This window comes from Citrus clementina, unplaced genomic scaffold, assembly GCF_000493195.1.
Source record: "Citrus clementina cultivar Clemenules unplaced genomic scaffold, Citrus_clementina_v1.0 scaffold_7, whole genome shotgun sequence".
In the NCBI taxonomy this organism is placed as follows: domain Eukaryota; kingdom Viridiplantae; phylum Streptophyta; class Magnoliopsida; order Sapindales; family Rutaceae; genus Citrus; species Citrus x clementina.
Genome location: NW_006262075.1, coordinates 17,856,151 through 17,873,576, shown reverse-complemented (window position 1 = coordinate 17,873,576; position 17,426 = coordinate 17,856,151). Strand labels below are relative to the sequence as shown.

The 17,426-nt window shown below is 33.2% G+C and overlaps 3 protein-coding genes across 8 annotated transcripts; all 3 read left to right on the top strand.

The window, feature by feature from the left end:
• Nucleotides 1–1,548: 1,548 nt before the first annotated feature.
• Nucleotides 1,549–5,486, top strand: LOC18036875. The gene is made up of 3 exons (XM_006427866.2): nt 1,549–1,972; nt 2,533–2,613; nt 4,768–5,486. The coding sequence occupies exons 1-3, from the start codon at nt 1,814–1,816 to the stop codon at nt 5,155–5,157; spliced, it is 630 nt and encodes a 209-aa protein (XP_006427929.1). The 5' UTR covers nt 1,549–1,813; the 3' UTR covers nt 5,158–5,486.
• A 592-nt stretch (nt 5,487–6,078) lies between these two features.
• Nucleotides 6,079–11,626, top strand: LOC18036186 (TSL-kinase interacting protein 1). Of its 6 annotated transcripts, none has more exons than XM_006427865.2 (8): nt 6,079–6,347; nt 7,851–7,989; nt 8,669–8,883; nt 8,976–9,211; nt 9,292–9,535; nt 9,911–10,294; nt 11,013–11,132; nt 11,228–11,626. In XM_006427865.2, exons 2-8 carry the CDS (start codon nt 7,863–7,865, stop codon nt 11,288–11,290), a joined length of 1,389 nt encoding a protein of 462 aa, XP_006427928.1. In that variant the 5' UTR covers nt 6,079–6,347; nt 7,851–7,862; the 3' UTR covers nt 11,291–11,626. The 6 variants fall into 6 exon arrangements, with proteins under 6 accessions (XP_006427928.1, XP_024036242.1, XP_024036243.1 ...); XM_024180474.1 differs by having other exon boundaries at nt 7,824–7,989; XM_024180475.1 differs by having other exon boundaries at nt 7,809–7,989.
• LOC18037547 (probable serine/threonine-protein kinase At1g54610) lies at nt 11,346–16,881 on the top strand. Its single transcript, XM_024180470.1, has 8 exons — nt 11,346–11,426; nt 12,909–13,244; nt 13,766–14,050; nt 14,610–14,927; nt 15,179–15,397; nt 15,559–15,653; nt 16,033–16,150; nt 16,373–16,881. The coding sequence occupies exons 1-8, from the start codon at nt 11,370–11,372 to the stop codon at nt 16,748–16,750; spliced, it is 1,806 nt and encodes a 601-aa protein (XP_024036238.1). The 5' UTR covers nt 11,346–11,369; the 3' UTR covers nt 16,751–16,881.
• Nucleotides 16,882–17,426: the final 545 nt, after the last annotated feature.

Genomic DNA, 17,426 nt, shown 5'->3' with positions numbered 1-17,426 from the left:
ATTGTTGCAAGATAGGCGAGTCTTTATTTTTATCAAAAACTAATCATTCTTTTTTTATAAAATAAAATAAAAAATACTATATAAAAAATAATACTAAACGCACATTTACTCCTCTTGGGTCTAGCTACCTTGCAACAGTTGCAAGGTGCCACTAATTTTTGTCTTATGTGACGTTAAATTTCATTTAACCCCTTATTTTCTTTGTTATTTATATTTTATTTATAAGTTTATGTGCTCTATCTAGTAACCTTTTAAAATGTAATTTTATTTTATTTAATATCGTTTTTTACATTTATTTATAAGTTTATGTATTTTAGCCGGTGACTTTTTAAAATTTTATTTTATTTTATTTAACATTATTTATCTTTTTGAAAAGAATAAATATAATAATAAGCCTATAACTAAATACTATTTAATAAAATAAAGTAAATAATATTAAAAATTTATTTTAAATAAAATAAATAATATTAAAATTTATTTTAAATAAAATAAATAATATTAAAATTTATTTTAAATAAAATAAATAATATTAAAAATGATATTATTTTTAAGATGCTATTATTTTTTAATATTATTTAGTTTTTAAAGAATAAATATAATTATAAGCCTATGACTAAATAAAAATAATATTAATTTTTTAACACTCATGACTGATTATTTTATTTTATTTAACATTATTTAGTTTTATGAAAGAATAAATATAATAATAAGCCTATGACTAAATAATATTAAATAAAAAAAAATGAATAATATTAAAAATGATATCTATTTTTAAGGCTCACTACATATTATTTTATTTTATTTAAATATTATTTATTTTTAAAAGAATAAATATAATAATAAACCTATGATTAAATAATATTAAATAAAAAGATAAAAAAATGTTGAAAATAATATTTATTTTTAAGGCGCCCTACTGATTATTTTATTTTATTTTATGTTATTTAGTTTTTTGAAAGAATAAATAAAATAATAAGCATATGACTAAATAATATTAAATAAAATGGAATCAATAATATTAAATAATATTTATTTTAATAAAATAAATAATATTAAAAATTTATTCTTTTAAATAAAATATATAATATTAAAAATAAAATTTATTTTTTAATATTCACTACTAATTAAACAATATAAATTGGAGACAATCTGGACATATGTGCTAAAAATTTTAACTATTTAACTTATTTATGTTTTTAAGAAATATCAGGAAGTGTAATGTTAATATTCAAATAAACAAATCTCTACCATTGAAACTACCTTTCTACTAAATCGAATGATAAAAGACTGAACTCAAAAAAAGACAAAAATTAATGGTAGCGTACAACTGTTGCAAGATAGTTGAGTCCCTCTTCTCGTTGTCACTAAATTTTACAATGATACACACGAGCTGGCTGATGAGCCACTCTGCGGGACCTACAATAAAATGATTGCTCCACGTGTAAGTCTACGTGGCAGAATATCCAAAACTGCGCCGTTCGTCTCTCAATGTCGCTTCCTTTCTCTACCAACTTGCCTTTTAACTTTTCTTTTTCCACCCAACAAAAACAAAAACCAAAAGCAAAAGCCTTTCGTTCTCAATCTCACGCTCATCGGTTTCTCTTTTCTTTCGTTTTAATAATAAACACAAAACACCAAACACATTTTTTTTTTCTTCATTCACCCGTCAAAAAAAAAATCGAATAAATAAAGTTAATAATATTTACAAAAAATTATTACAAATATATAATAAAAAACATATACAAAACACTCTCTCCTTCTCTGTATTTGTCTGAGGATTTTTTTTACTTTTTTTAATTTTTTATTCGTTTCAATGGCGAAGAAGAGGAAATCGGATGCCACGCGCCTCGACGAGGTTGATCGTACGATGTACACCACCTTCTGCAGCGCCGCCAACTCGCTTTCACAGCTCTACACGCAGGCTATGAACCACCAGCGCCTCTGCTTTCAAGCCGGTGAACGCCACGCGCTGGTACCTTTCCCCTTTCAATATATGTATATTTTTTAGAAAATATTTATTTATTTGTTTTCAGTTTTGATCTTTTGAGCTTTCTCTCTGATATCTGTTTTATTTGGGGTGCTTGTCAGTGTGTGTTTATTTTTTCATTTTCATTTTAATTTTTTTTTAAATTATGAGAAAAACGAAGGTCGGTAACTTCATTGTTATTATTATTTTTAAATTCGACGAACTTGTAGCTGCTTGGTTGCAGAGAGAATGAGAAAAAAAAATATTACTTCGAGGAAAGTTCAGATTTTTAGTGAGCTCGGATTTGGAGTTGCCGTATCCTTGATTTTAGTAAAGCCTTTTATAAGATAATCACGTAATTGTATATTAATTAAATGGATATTTTTGGAAAAGATCTTGTTTTGTAATCAAGGTGACTTTTATTTCCTGCAATTTGCAGGCAATGGGATGCACAATGATTTGAACTGTGGCTGTCTCATTTGAAATGTTGCATTTGACTACTTTGTTACTCTGGCTTGCTGATTTGTGTGTCAGCATTTAACTGTTGGCGCTTTGTTTTCTTGCAGGAGAAACTTTATCAATGGATTTTGAGGCAGCAAGAAGAAGGATCGAGAGTGACAACAGTTGATATAGTTTCTTATTTGCAGGTTTTTTTTTTTTTTTAACACCCATTTGTTTTAATGCGATTTCTTTCTCTTGTTGTTTTGGGATGTCTTCGATGTTATTTCATGGCTATTTGAACTCTTGAATGTTTCTGTTCTGAATTACTTATATGTTATCCATTGTGTCAAACTTGTGCTTCTGGTTGTTTTTTGCATCCAGATGTTGAGTTAGATGGATCTGCTATGACAATTGAGAACTTAGTATCAAGTCTCTTCGACATTTTTTTGATTGTTGATGTTATCACACGGTGTATTAACATTTGGATTAGTTGTATTATGGTCACCGTATAAGTATTGTCTCTTACCCTGGAAGAAAACAAATGGCTCTCAAGATGGCTTGACCTTTTGATTTTACCAGAGTGTGGGTATTTATAATGCTTTTGTGAAATTTTATGTTCTTACCGACACTATAAGTGCACAAGATTGCTATTCTAGGCCATTTAGTCCCTGAATTTCAATAAGTGGTATAGCAATGTTTACTTCCTCATCTGTATGCTGAATTTTGAAGGGTTGAATATACTTAATTAGTTAAGTACATTCTGAACTTGAGAAAGATTGGAGAAAGAGTGTTATTTGTTAATCGCAGTCTTGATGATGAAAAGTTTTACTCTTTTTAGAGATAGTGAGCTATTGAGTGTCTAAGCTTTACATGAGTGTTAACACTGACTTTGGTAAAGGGTGGCGAAAGACGTTATTGGGGATAAGGCATTTGATTCTGTGATGGGATCAGTTATAGAGCATTTCAATATGAAAGAGGGGAATGATAATTGTTTTTTAATTGAGCAGATCCTGACATTAGTCTGATGCATAATTCGGCGCAGCCATGTTGACAAGAGTCATCTAGTTTATTTCAAAATTTGGGAAGGAATTATTCGAGGTTGAGGTTCCCTTCCCCTGCTTTTCTGTTAATTCCCACTTTATTTGCTAGTTGCATAGGTCAATTTAAGGGCTATAATCCTTTTCATTTTCTGGCTCTTAGTCAATTTCTCGAATGCTATGCACTTAGTAGGATATTTGCTGCAAGTTTGATCAAGTACTACATCTGTTTATCTTGAGATAAGTTGATCAATGATTCATATTATGGGTGACATTTATAGTGGCCTAACAGGAAACTGGAAATTATTTTACAGGAATTACATAAACATGCAATACTATTGTCCCTGCTTTTATGTGTTTCTAAAGTATATCAAAATAAGTGAAACATCCATGCCCTCATGCTGAGTAGCTGTGTGCCCAATTCGTGAACGGTGATGCATCTAACACCGAAATACAAATGGGTATTTGAGTTTACTTTAAATTAGAACCAAACCTTGCTAGTAATGAAAGGCCAGATGGTCTTGAACCATCAAAATTAAAGGATGCTACCCGTCTTCGTGTAGTTCTAATAATATTTCACTTCAGTATGGGTCTTCATTCCCAAGATCACTAAGGATCGACTATTTTCTATCATTCATCGTACAGAGGGCAAAAAAGAGAAAAGAAAAAAGAAAAAAAAGGTAAGCTGATAGGTGGAATGTGAATGTATTTTGGTTCAGGCATTTGTTCATTTGGTCTTCACTAAAGATCATTTTGATCTGATTTGTGACTCTTAGCTTTGCATGGTTGAATGACATGAAGTTATAGCATATCTTTTTAGTTTAGGATATATGTCATGCTTGCCTTGGGGACTTTCATTAGCTTGTTGCCTTTTCAGCTTGTTTTGATTGCACCTGATGAGTGCGATTGACAATTGTTGCACGTACCCATTTGTCTTTCCCTTGTAGTGTATTTTTATTACCTGAAACTGATAATGATAATTAAAAGCTTTTTTGTGGATTCATGAGGTATTAGGAAATGAAATTTAAGTAATATGTTGGCCCACTTAAACGGAGTTATGACCATTTGCTTAAGTGATTGCTTTTGAACACGAGTGCATGTTTTTCGCAGCATCCCAAATGAGGGTATGGCATATCAGGTATGGAATATTCTTTTTTAGTGCTTTGGTGACTGGCATCTCACATTTTCTAATATGAGTGGATATGTTTGTATCAAATGGATGGCTGCTTTCTTATTGGAGCATCCAAATGCAGTGGAAGACGCATAGAAGAATTTAATTATTTCTGCGAAATTATTTTAATTTTTTATTATGATGTTTTGTAGAATGAGCTTGAATATGGAGCAGAGGAGCCGCCAATGTCCCCCAGGCTGGCAGTTCAGCACCAGCATTCCCAAGCCGTATTAAACAACTCAGGACTTCCATTTTCTTCTATTCCATATGCACCATCAACAGTCGGACCTGGAGTTCGATCTGGGCAGCCTGATCATCAAGCTAAGAACTCAGTCTTTTCAAACGCTCTCTCCAGCCCAGTTCGCCGGAGCCTCCAACACTATGACTTGACACAAGGTGGTTACCAAATGCCGCCTGGAAACGGACCTCGGAATGGTGACACCAACAATGCTCATCACCAGCAAAACAGGGATGCCAATTCCCCCAGTTCCGATTCTATGGATATGCATGCCGATAGTCCAGGCCATGAATTTACTTACTGAAATTTCTTGTGTGTTTTTTCTTACATAGTTTTTAATGTTTTTCTGTCTAAAATTTCTGTGGTTAGAATGCTTACAATTAGCTGAAATGTAGTGCAAGGTCATTTTAACTACATATATCTGTTAATGGTTTAATTTCTTCTAGTTTTAGAGTTCTCACAATCAAGTGCTTGGAAACAATGAGAGGTTGCATGAGTGGGGTCTGTGGGGATTGGGGAGATGGAAGTGGATTATCGCTAGGATCTTCTTTAAAGGGTACTTTAATCACCTTTTAACATTCGCATCAAATGTTTGTCATGTACGCTATCTATTAGTAAGTTATTTGTAAAATATTATTGGTACTTGTTTGTTAGTTTATTCGAGCCATCGTAAAGGGCCTTGAAAAGGACAAGGCAATTTGCAAATCACACATTAGACGGTTCTGCTTGAATTGCACGTCCAAAAGAGGAAGAAAAATGGAAAACGAAACCAATATTATATTCACTAAATGGGAGTCATATTTATTGGAATTTACTTTGTTGCAAGGATGGCAACAAATGTAATCATCGTTGATCTATGTTGAACAAAAATCTTCTACAATACATAATCTTATATGGAGTAGAGTATATGAAAATTCGTATTCGAATTTGAGTAGTTAGCTAAATAAAGTTATTAGATAATTATTTGGTCGGGCTTTTAGGAAAATTTGTTGTTGATAAAAAATTATTAAAAAATTACTATGTTAGAGATGTTCTAAGTCAGAGCGTTTTTCATAATTATTAGATTTAAAGTTGAAATGATTATTGGTTCTTTCAACTTTAGATCTAATGATTCTAATAGATGCTTTAATTTAGAGCATAACTAACGTAGCTAGACCCAAAATTGTATGTGTGAGGTTCCAATTTTACACACGGAAGGACTTTATGTTTATGAAGATATATTTCAAAAAGGTCCACTTTTTCCAAACTAAATGTGGATGTATGTAATTTAACTAAACGTTAAGTAGCTAAATGAAAATTTACCCACAAAGGCCCAAAACAACACTCACAAAGCCCGATTATATTGTCCGGCCCATGATTCTCCACTCAGTTATAAAATGGCGCACGCAAACGCGCCCTTATCCGTTTCGTAAAATTTCGTTCCCGCCAACGTGTTTGTCCAATTTCAATCAAATCCAAACCCCACTCTCTCTCCCCTTCTGCGCTCTGATTTAGGTACGTCAATTTTCTAATAATTTTTACTTCTTTTAAGTTTTAATAAAATTAATCTGATTTTATTAATGATTTATGTACGTTGTTATGTAATTTAATTTCGTTTTGAACACTTTCATTAATATTTTAATATCAAGTCGCATCTTTGATTATTAGCATCGAGGCGTAAATTAGAGTCGATTGGTGATATTAGGGTTTCTTTGATTTAATGCATCTCGTGCCGAAGTTAAAATCTTAATAACAATAAAAAAAATGAAAGAGTTAGATTTTTTACTGAACTTTGACTTTTTTTTTTCCTTTTTTGAGTTAAATTAATGTAAGAAATTTTGCTTCTTCTGAAGTTAAAAATAGGAGAAATCAATTTTGGGAGATTGTTATTTTTTTTTTTATGGAGATCAAATTGGGAGAACTTTTAATTTTCTGTTTGTTGGAATTATATGACTGCAGAGTGATTTTGTTGAAAAACAAGGGATGAAACCACTTTCTATAGAAATAATTAAAAGAATTTTTTTGGAATAAACTTTGTAATTTTTTTTTTAAATAGGCTTTTTAGGGAAGCCACTACCATTTATTTTTGCTAGGTAGAAATCCAAGTGCTTTTTTGATCTTGAAAAGTTGATATAGAATCACTTCTGACTCTTTGGAAATTCTCTAACTGTGCTGAAACCATTTCGAGACACAATACTGTGCTTGTATTTGGTTTTAGTTAGCTTTGGTTTAAGTTTGCTAGTTCTCCATTTTTTTTTATTATTATTCCTTTCATTTTCTTTCGATATCTAAATTGTATTTCAGGAATATAGGTTGCAAACAGGAGTTAACTCTCTTGCATTTAGCAAACTTTCCTTTTGGAGTGAACAAGATTCAATCTTAGGCCACTTTGTAGAAAGGGAAAAAATTAATCTACCAGTTAAATTAGTTGCAGCCGCCTCTTTTAGTGTCTTTAATTATGAATAAAAATTATTGATTTCAGAACTTATGGCATTTAGATTGTTTCTTTAGTGTAACGGTCATATTGACTATAGATCAATTGTTTCAAACAAATTAAAAAATCCAGTCTCTTGTATTAATTTTTATTCCTTCTTATAGTTTAATTCTTGTTTAGGTCATATTTCTAGTTTAGCTACAATAGGTTATCTGTTGCTATAAATATGGGTCTTTCGTAGCCCTTTGATGCACATTAGACTTGAGTATATGAAGTCTTCAGTATTTAGACTCTGAATGAATTTGTGTTATTTCTTGTTATTCCATGGAATGAATGAGATCTAGCTATCCAGATTCGGAGACATCCTCAAGCTTAAGATGAGTTTAGTTTATATTTCAATATTTTTGGCATTCTTAGTGAGCAGAATATTGTTAATCCCTGACCTTGCATCAACTTACCTTCTGCTGCATTATGCTTGTGCAGCGATATTAGCTGACTGAATCTGTTGGCTATTTATGGTTTGAAATACTTTTGACTCGTAGAGAATACTGATGCAGTTTGACAATTGGTTTAACTTGCAAAAGAGCTGAATTGCCATGACATCTGCTAGAAAGCGAAGGGGAAAAGTAATTGTGGCTCAAACAGAACACAATGTGGGTATAAGTAGTGACGGAGTTATGAGATCTACTAAGAGAACTTTGGGGAGGTGCCACAAAGCAACAGGTAAGGCACCTCGTTTTTATGCTTGCTGCATTTGTCTAGCAATCAATTCTTGTACAAATGCTCATGTTGCCACTGCTACTTGTAAAGTGTCAATGCAAAGTTTTTCAGATTTAACTTCAGGGCCTATGTGGCCTTTTGGTTCAACCTAGGGTGAAAATGAGGAGTACTTCTTAAATCAGATTTGAATATGATAACCTTCAAGGCTGGGATTGGAGTAACTATGATTTCAGCTATGAATGAATTTGATATCCACAAGCTTTTAGGCCTACGGTGTAAAACTGATATGCTACATTAAAATAGGACAAGATGGAGCTAAGCCTATGAGTATTGGTTTGTATAAAACCTGTAGTAATTTCCGGCATAGTGTTTGTATATACTATAAGCTCACGCCAAAATTTATTGAAGCCGGGTTTTTTTGGAACCATAAAGCAAGCATTAACAAATTTGGCCCTCCATTGAACGAAAACCAGTGAACTTGCCAATTTCCTGTCTTAATTAAAAACCTTAACTCTATTCCTAAGAAACAAATTAACGGCTCAAGGTTGTCTTCATATTCCTTCTTGCTTTTGCATCTAGATTTCTTTTTAAGAATTTTGATCATGCCACCTGTTAGTTATACCATAGTTGCTTTCATTTATTTTCAATAAACTTACAATTGGATTGAATCTTCTCTTTTCAGGGAAAATTGATGATTTTTCAGTTGAAAATGATGAAAATTGTTTACCTTCTAGCTCAGTTGTAGTAAAATATCCAGTCAAAGGTACATGCCTTATGAAATCAGCTACTAAATCACCAGTATTTGAACTTTATCCAGGAAAAATACTTCACCCCTTGGCAAAAATCAAGTTACAGCTCTTTCCCATAGATGAAAAGACTCGTATGGGATTAGAAAAGGTAAATTTGTGAAAAAAAAAGCTTTGAATTAATTAGAAACTCTTCACAAGATAAATCACTATGCACTGTTATTATTGTTTTTCTTCTTGTAGGATGGATTTCATCCATACTTGGAACTCACTCTAAGCACTCGAAAGAAGATATCTTCTGTGCTTAAGCACCTTAAGAGCAAGTGGGGTAGTTCAAGCATTGCTCTTGGGGAACCCATGTTCTTCCCCTATAATACTTTGGAGAATTTGGCTAGTTACAGATGGACTATGAATGACAATGACATCAGTGCAGGAGATGTCTATGCAGCTATAGGAAACCCTACTGTTTTCCGTTTGAGGTTGGAGGACTGCTCACTTTCTTTTATTGTTTGCTCGCAGTAATTTAGTTCCAGATTCTGACTCATTTCCTTTTTATAAGGTATGGCTGGTCGTCCAATCTCAAAACGGAAACCGGTGGAGTACCCTCTACAACGACTTCCCTAGAGGGTTGTTTAAAAGCTCAAGGTTTACAGAGAAGTTGCAGTACCAACGTGGAGAATACAAATGGCATAGTAAAGCAAATAGATGCAACAAGAGGAGAGCTCAAACCTTTTATTGAAAGTGGATCAACAAATACAGGTTTAGCTGAGAAGATGTCTTTTGATAGACCTGTTGGTCCCAGGGTATGATGTCATTTACCAGTTGTTATTATCATTATTATTATTGTTATTTCCTGTATAAGCATATTGTGAGAATGCTTCATAAGTTAGCATGAGAACCTCTTTAAGAATTTGTCTCTGGTGCACATGGCTAGTGAGCAGATCTGGATTCAGCATTTATCATCTTTTCTATCAGATAGTAATATTTTCTGAAGAATTGGTTGATACTTATTTGGAAGAAAGTAAAATGGTCAAAATCAGCTTTGCAGATTTAATTGATTAACTAGCACTTGCTTATATATGCTTCTAAATTTTCTATCCTTAAGTCAAGACTTTTAGTTGGTATAGATATTTTCTTAAGTTTTGCTGTTTCTAAAATAATCATTGTGATCAATCTAGGATAATGACGTGAGGACAGATGGTAGTATTGGCCAACCATCACTACTCTGGGATGATATGCTAACAAACATAAGCATTGGAGGCTTGCTGTCCGAAGCATCTTTGCAGGGAAAGTTTAATAGTGAGATGAAATCAAATGGGAGCAATGCAGACTCGCAGCCATCTCAGTTAATTTCTGATTCATTTGATGCTTTTCTTGCTGCCCAAATGAATCATCCTCAAGGTCCACAACCAGCCCCTCAACAGCCACGCTCATCTATTTTGGATGCTGAAGACACATGCCATGCATTTGCATTCCAAAAATTCTCTTCCTCAGGGAAAGATACTCTAGGTTTGGGTGGAAATATTTCCTGCAGTCAGGGGGCTGAAGCTGAGAAATTCAAGGTTCCTACTGGGACTGAGTTTTGCTAAAAAATTTATCTTATTGTTGCAACAATGGAATAGTTTGTTTTTTCCCCCACAGAAAGCTTTTGTTGGTTTTGTTTTTGTATTTTTCTCCCACATAACTACTTAGAGGCATAAGTAGACAGTTATTAGCATAGTTTGCCCTTGATAATGATGGTTGGATCGAATTTGTGAGAAAATATATGTTGGTCATCTATATAGATTTGAATGCTTGATTTGGGATTTTTAACATTTTAGGAAGATGAGAGCTTTGGCAAAAATTTCTTCTTACGCCGCGTTCTTTGGATTCAGCTTTACTGGTATTCTATTAGGAGATTCCCTTGAAATTAGAAATTTATTTGGCCCAAAAGGATCTTCCTTGTAAGGCATTTTGATATGCTAAAATTTTTAAAGTTTCTTTAAATGGTGTAAGTTTTTGTTCAGACTGTACTGTCATGTTCTCAGATCGTCCTGCTTTCTCTGGCTCCTTGTGCGTTTTTCGTATGTACCCATCTTTCTTACTTCAAAGTCTTGTTATTCTAAAAGAGTTCGGTTTTGGTTCTCTGAGCATTCATATCTCTGTAAAGGCTAGTTGACAAAAAAAAAAAAGAACACGTTGATTTTAGTCATGATATAGTTCGTGTACTGTTATTCATTTTCCTTGCCCAAGATGTGCCTCAATATATTCTTCTTTAAGTTTTCATTCTATCTTGTGCAGGAGAACATCCAATCAGGGCTTCAACAGAGCAATACTAGTAAAAAATCCGAGACAGACCTGCTGCTTTTTTCACGTCTGCTTAACGATGAAAGCAGCCTTGGGCTGTCAGACATCAAATGGGTACATTACATTTCTTCTGGAAATTGTGTTGATCATTTTACTTTACCATGTGTTTAAACTTTCTTTTTTCTCTGCTCTTTTCTCATTTGATGCAGACCGACTCTATGGGAACATTTGATCTCGGCTTATCATCCTCTCGAAGTGGATTTGTTAATTAGCAGTCTGTTAATTCGAAACAACTTGTTGCAGACTAAAAGATTCCTCTTGAAGATACAAACATAATGGAGACGGGGAAAAATGATAACGAATAAACTGAATCTTGATGATTGGTTAAAGTATTTCTTGCATGTCAAGGTTCGAACTCCATGATTTTGTTCAAATTCTTCTGTAAATGATTGTAGCATCGAAGTTGGATATTCCCTACAAAGCTCATAGGAATAAACTATAATTAGTCTATATTTTGGTACTCTGATTCTATCATCACCTATTTGTTCATTAACGGATAGCAGCATCATGTTCCAAATTATGTGTGATTTATTTAGGCTAAAAATTATGGGAGAAAAAGCTTTTTACTTTTCTTATGAGTTCTTATTTTTGAAACGCGTGCTTAGAAAAGAAGCTGGGTGTGTTTGGTTGAGATTACGAACATGTCATTAAATTTCTGTCTGATTAATAAACGGCATATCATACTTATTCCATAAAGTTTTACGACACAGCATCTATAAAATAGAATTATAAACAACATGTCTATTGTCTACATAAATATTAATTAAAAAATTTAAATTAATTTACTTTAATGAATAAATAATTTAAAAATATCCCATAATTATTAATTTAATATTAATATATTTAATTTTCTTTTAACTTAATTAAATTAGTTGAGTTCAATCGAATTCTAGACAAAATATACGGTAATATTAAATATAATCCAACTTAATCTTCTGGTATACTATCAAATCTAATCTACTCCAACATACCAAACATGCCCTTTATGTATCTGATTTTATTTTAATTTGTAACAAAAAAAGACTATATTCCATAAACAGAACTCGTGAACATAGGTATTAAATTTTGGTTTTACACTTTTACTACTTAAAAAAAGGGGAAAAAAAATCAACCCAATCTCCAGTTCAAAAATGCATTTAAAAACTGATTTGGTTTGTTTCATATGGCTGTTCCATTGATAGATTGGTTATTTTTCTTTTCTTTTTTTAAATAAATAATAAAATAAATAATCCAATTTAACCCAGTTTAATATTCAATATCTGACTAATTGATTAGTAAATTATTGTTGATTTTTGGCAAAATTCTAAACTTATTTGTATATATACGACAGTTACTAATTCCTACCCGCCAAAAATTTTTAATTGCCAATTAAACTTATTTTTCTGTAAATATAAAAAAACTAAAACATAAACACTGTAACAACATTCCCTTGATAACTTAGCCCCCCTGAGCTTTGATAATGGAGAAAATCGTTAATAATAATAATAATAATAATAATAATAATTAAAAGGTTCCTCAAATTTTTCAGCCAAATTCAAACCCCTCACTCTTCTCCCTTTTGCATAATTCCAAAAATTTGCCGGCTAATGGACGGCTTGTATGTACATTGCCATCTTTGCTTTTCATATTCATCCTTGTTGATGATCACAAAAAGAGACAACAAAAAAGGGAAATTTTTTTTCTTTAATGTTCCCCATTTCACACACCCACAAAAGAACTCTAAGTTTCAATGTCACATATCAATTATCACCATTAGTGTTGACTGTGTGGTGAAGTTTTTGAGAGGTTCTGGTTTGGTTTGGTGTCTGATCATTCATGGGGTGTATTCAGGCCAAGTTGTCGCCGCCTCAAAATGTGGTTGAGAGATTGAAAATGGAAGGTGGGTATGTGAAGGGAGTGAGTGCAGGTAGAGTTGTGGTGCAGAAGGCGGTGGGGAAGGAGAATGGGAAGGTGTCTAGGCATGGGGGTGATGGTAATGGAGTGGGAGAGAGGGTGAGGAATGGTGGTGGTGATGGCGGAAGCCGGTCGCGGAAGTCGGTGAAGAAGAAGATTAGTGAAGACGAGCTGGTTGATGGCTGGCCTAAATGGCTTGTTGATAATATTCCTAAAGAGGTTTTGGCTGGTTTGGTGCCTAAGAGTGCTGATTCTTATGATAAACTAGCCAAGGTTGGTATTGTTGCTATTATTTAGTTGTTATGATCATGGAATGATTTATTTTGATGATACCACTTTGCAAAATGATTCTTTATCTTTATTTGGATGAATTTTTCTCTCAAAGGTATTAAGCGAATTGAATAGACCATGGTGAATGATTTTCTCAAGTGTAGATATAGAAGCATGTGCATGCTTGTGGCTTCAGTTGTTCACACGTCATTCTTGTATTGTGATTTCTCACCAACATGGTTTGATTTTCAATAACTCTTTGTTTTCTTGAATTTGTTCCTGATTAGAATAATTTCATGAGGCTAGAATTGGTTATTTTCTAAGTTGGCGTGTGTTGTAGATAGTAGAATCAACAATTTCAACATATTCCAATCGAATCTTAAGGAGTTTCAGTTTGAGGCCCAGTTTGGATCTTGAAAAGTATAAATTGGAAACAAAAGAATTGTTTGAAGACGGCATAGTTAGTGTTCAAATTTTTATCCTTAATACCTTTGTATCATTAATATCTTGCACTCACTTTGTAGGTAGGGCAAGGAACGTACAGCAATGTATACAAAGCTCGAGATAGAGACACAGGAAAGATTGTTGCTTTGAAGAAGGTCCGGTTTGACACATCAGAGCCAGAGAGTGTCAAGTTTATGGCAAGAGAGATAAGGATACTGCAGAAGCTAGATCATCCCAATGTCATCAAGCTTGAAGGACTAGCTACATCAAGGATGCAATACAGTCTCTATCTGGTTTTCGATTTCATGCAATCAGACTTGACCAAAATCATCTGCCGCCCAGCCCAGAAGCTCACCGAACCACAGGTTGGAATTTTTTTTGAATTCGTCTGAAAAATGTAAATAAATTGGGATAAATTGAAAAACTGAATTGGTAACCATGTACTAGTGAAAATAGCATTAAGGGAATGCCTGGTATTGAGGTGATGTGAAATAGGAATTATTGGTCTTTTAAGTAAAAGTCTAGAATACATTGGAGCTACGATAACTGCGGATAATATGACATGTATGTTCATTTAACCTAACAATCAACTTTTCTGGTGGTTTCAAAAATAATTGTCTACATGGCACGACTTTATGGAATTTTTGTATGGATGACATGAGACTTCCAAATCCGACTTTCTCATGGTTGTCAAGTATAAATGAGTGGATAGTTGGTGAAAAGTAAAACATGTACCAAAAACTTTAGCTACTGTGTTTTGAAATTCAAGCAAAATCATGAATTCTATTCTGGGTAAAAAGCAAATTAGTTATCAGTCAAGTGATTATGTATAGCCTTTTTTTTTTTTTGGGTGGTGGTGGTGGGGGGCAAAAGCTCAAAGGATATTGTCATCCTGATTTGGGATTTTATATTTGTATTATGTAGGTGAAGTGCTATATGCAGCAGCTACTTTCGGGTCTGCAGCATTGCCATGAAAGGGGAATTTTACACAGAGACATTAAAGCTTCAAACTTGTTAATAGACAAAAGTGGGATGCTAAAGATTGCAGATTTTGGCCTTTCAAATTTCTTCATTCCTAAACAAAAAGGCCCCCTTACAAGCCGCGTGGTAACACTCTGGTACCGAGCTCCTGAGCTACTATTAGGCTCTACTGATTATGGAGTTGGTATCGATCTTTGGAGTGCTGGATGCCTTTTAGCTGAAATGTTTATTGGACGACCACTTATGCCTGGAAGGACAGAGGTAAAACTCTTGCAATTAGCTCAAAAATCATAGAAGAATAATTTGTGTTTCATGTTGTTCAAGCATTCACAAAAGTGAATTGACGAAGAAATATTGCTCATATGACAATGAGATAAAGCAATGATTCAATTTTTACGAAATCTCAAAGGTTCACTAAGTGCACTTTTTTTTTTTTTTAAAATATAGGATATGAATGTGTAAATGTTACTTCTGGCAGGTGATTCAGTGAATTAAGCTTCTTGTGCATTCAGGTTGAGCAGCTTCACAGGATTTTTAAGCTCTGTGGCACACCTTCAGAGGATTACTGGAAGAAAATGAAGCTAACTACAACTTTTCGACCACAACATTATAAGCCCAGTTTTCGCGAAGTCTTTGGAGAGTTTCCTCCTTCTTCCTATGGTATCTTAACCACACTTCTAGCTCTGGATCCAGCTTATCGTGGTACTGCTGCCTCTGCTCTCCAAAATGAGGTGAGTTCAAACATTAGTCCATTCTACATAATCTTAAATGAGCAATTACACCGAAATTATATGTAATGTATATATAGCGATACCTTTCTTGTTCCTCTCCTGATTGTGTGATACAATAAGCTTATAATACTCTGTATCTTTAAAACTTCGTTCACTTTCAGTTCTTCAATGCAAGTCCATTGGCCTGTGACCTCTCGAGTCTACCGGTAATCTGCAGAGAGGAGGATGAGCCAGCTCGAACCCGCAGAAGAAAGAAGTATGTGACTAATTTGGCTGTGAATTTCTATTTCTTGTTTTCATTTTCATGCTGTAAGAATTAGTTTCTAAAAGTTATCATGCTTAAATAAGGAGCTTCTTCATGCACATAAACAAAGCAACAATAAGAATCAGAAATTTCAGCATGATTTAGAATTTTACTCAAATGTTTGTAGCAGTAACACAAGCAATAAAATTCATATACCTCCAAGCGTGCTTGCGTACGAAGATAAAACTTATTTTTTCACATGAAATAAAGTACTCACTAGGATCACTAGTCTAAATGATGAGACGGAAGGTTATTTGACCATACTACCTTACAGTAAGTGTTAAAGAAATTAAATTAGATCATTTAAACACCACGCATTTCCATTTTACAGGCGCCGGAGTTCAAAAGGAAGGAAATCTACTCAATCGATACATGAAGGTCATCATAAAAGGGTTTCATCTGTTTCATCTGCAGATGAAACCAAAGGAGAGACCGAATCTTCTAAAGAGGTGAATGGAGTACATATATAATGCCCCATAAAAGTTGCATTTCAGTTAAAATTGAATACATATAAACTTTTGTTTAATGGTTGATTTTGAGCGTTAGCACCGGCTAATAAGATTTTTGCATGAAAATTTTTTTCTATGATGGCAGAGAAAATTTTAAAAAAATTTCCCTAAAGTCATTCACGCATCAAATATTCAAGCTTCTGGTGTTATGTGTTCTTGCAGCTGGAGAAGAATGCAGACCCAAGTGCAAGAAGCAGCTCTCACAGTCTAAAATCAATCATACACGAAGCAGGATTGCATATTTCTCTTTCCCCAATTCGTCCAACTCTTCGAAATCGATCTACAATGGAGGCTCATCACAACAAAAACATCCAGAACTTCAATCTAACTGAGGGTCATCCTAATGCTCTTATGAACATTCAGAACTTCACTCTTTTACAGGCTTCAATAACAGATATCATCAATCACAGAGAAGGCAATGCATTTGCTCCTTTCAGCAGGTCCCTCTCTACATTGGATTTCCGAACACTCGATCCCGAAAAGATAACAAAACTCTTTGGATTAGATAAGGATAAGTCCAATGAAAATGATCCCAATTAGCTAAAAGCTGCAAGTTATGGGATGTCCCTTTTTTGAGCTCTGTTATGTATGAATGTATCCTTTAACATATTAGTGCTGCATGACATCCACTAGAGATCCACACGTTTGCTTTTGTAATCAACTAAAATGCCTTTTGCTGTTTGAGAACATATTCTACTTAACTTAGTGTCTGTTTGGTATGACTTATTTAATAGTTATAAGTGTTTACTTAAATCTATAAACTCTTATTATAATTTTTTTTTTGTTTGGTTATTTTTCTAATAGAGTTTTTAAAGATTAGATAAGTTATTTTGCCTCTACTAGCAAAAGTTTAAATTTTGGACTTTTGGACTTTTGCAAGTAGAGGTTAAAAAATATTTTTTAAATGTTAAAATATCTTTTATTTATTTGACAATCTTATTTTATTATTTTTATAACATAACTTTAAAAAACTTACTTATTAAAATAATTTCATAAATTTTTTATAAAATTTTTTATGGACAACCAAACAATTGAAAATTTTGTAGTTAAAACTCTATTTATAAAAATTCTACTAATAAAAGCTCTACTTAAATAATCTCTACTTGAAAACATGTATTAAACGGAGCCTTACTCAGCAATCGTACTGAGTATGACTTTGTTTCTTTTTCTTATAATTAAAAAAAAATCAAACTATCTCCTTCCAGTCTCTTGATCA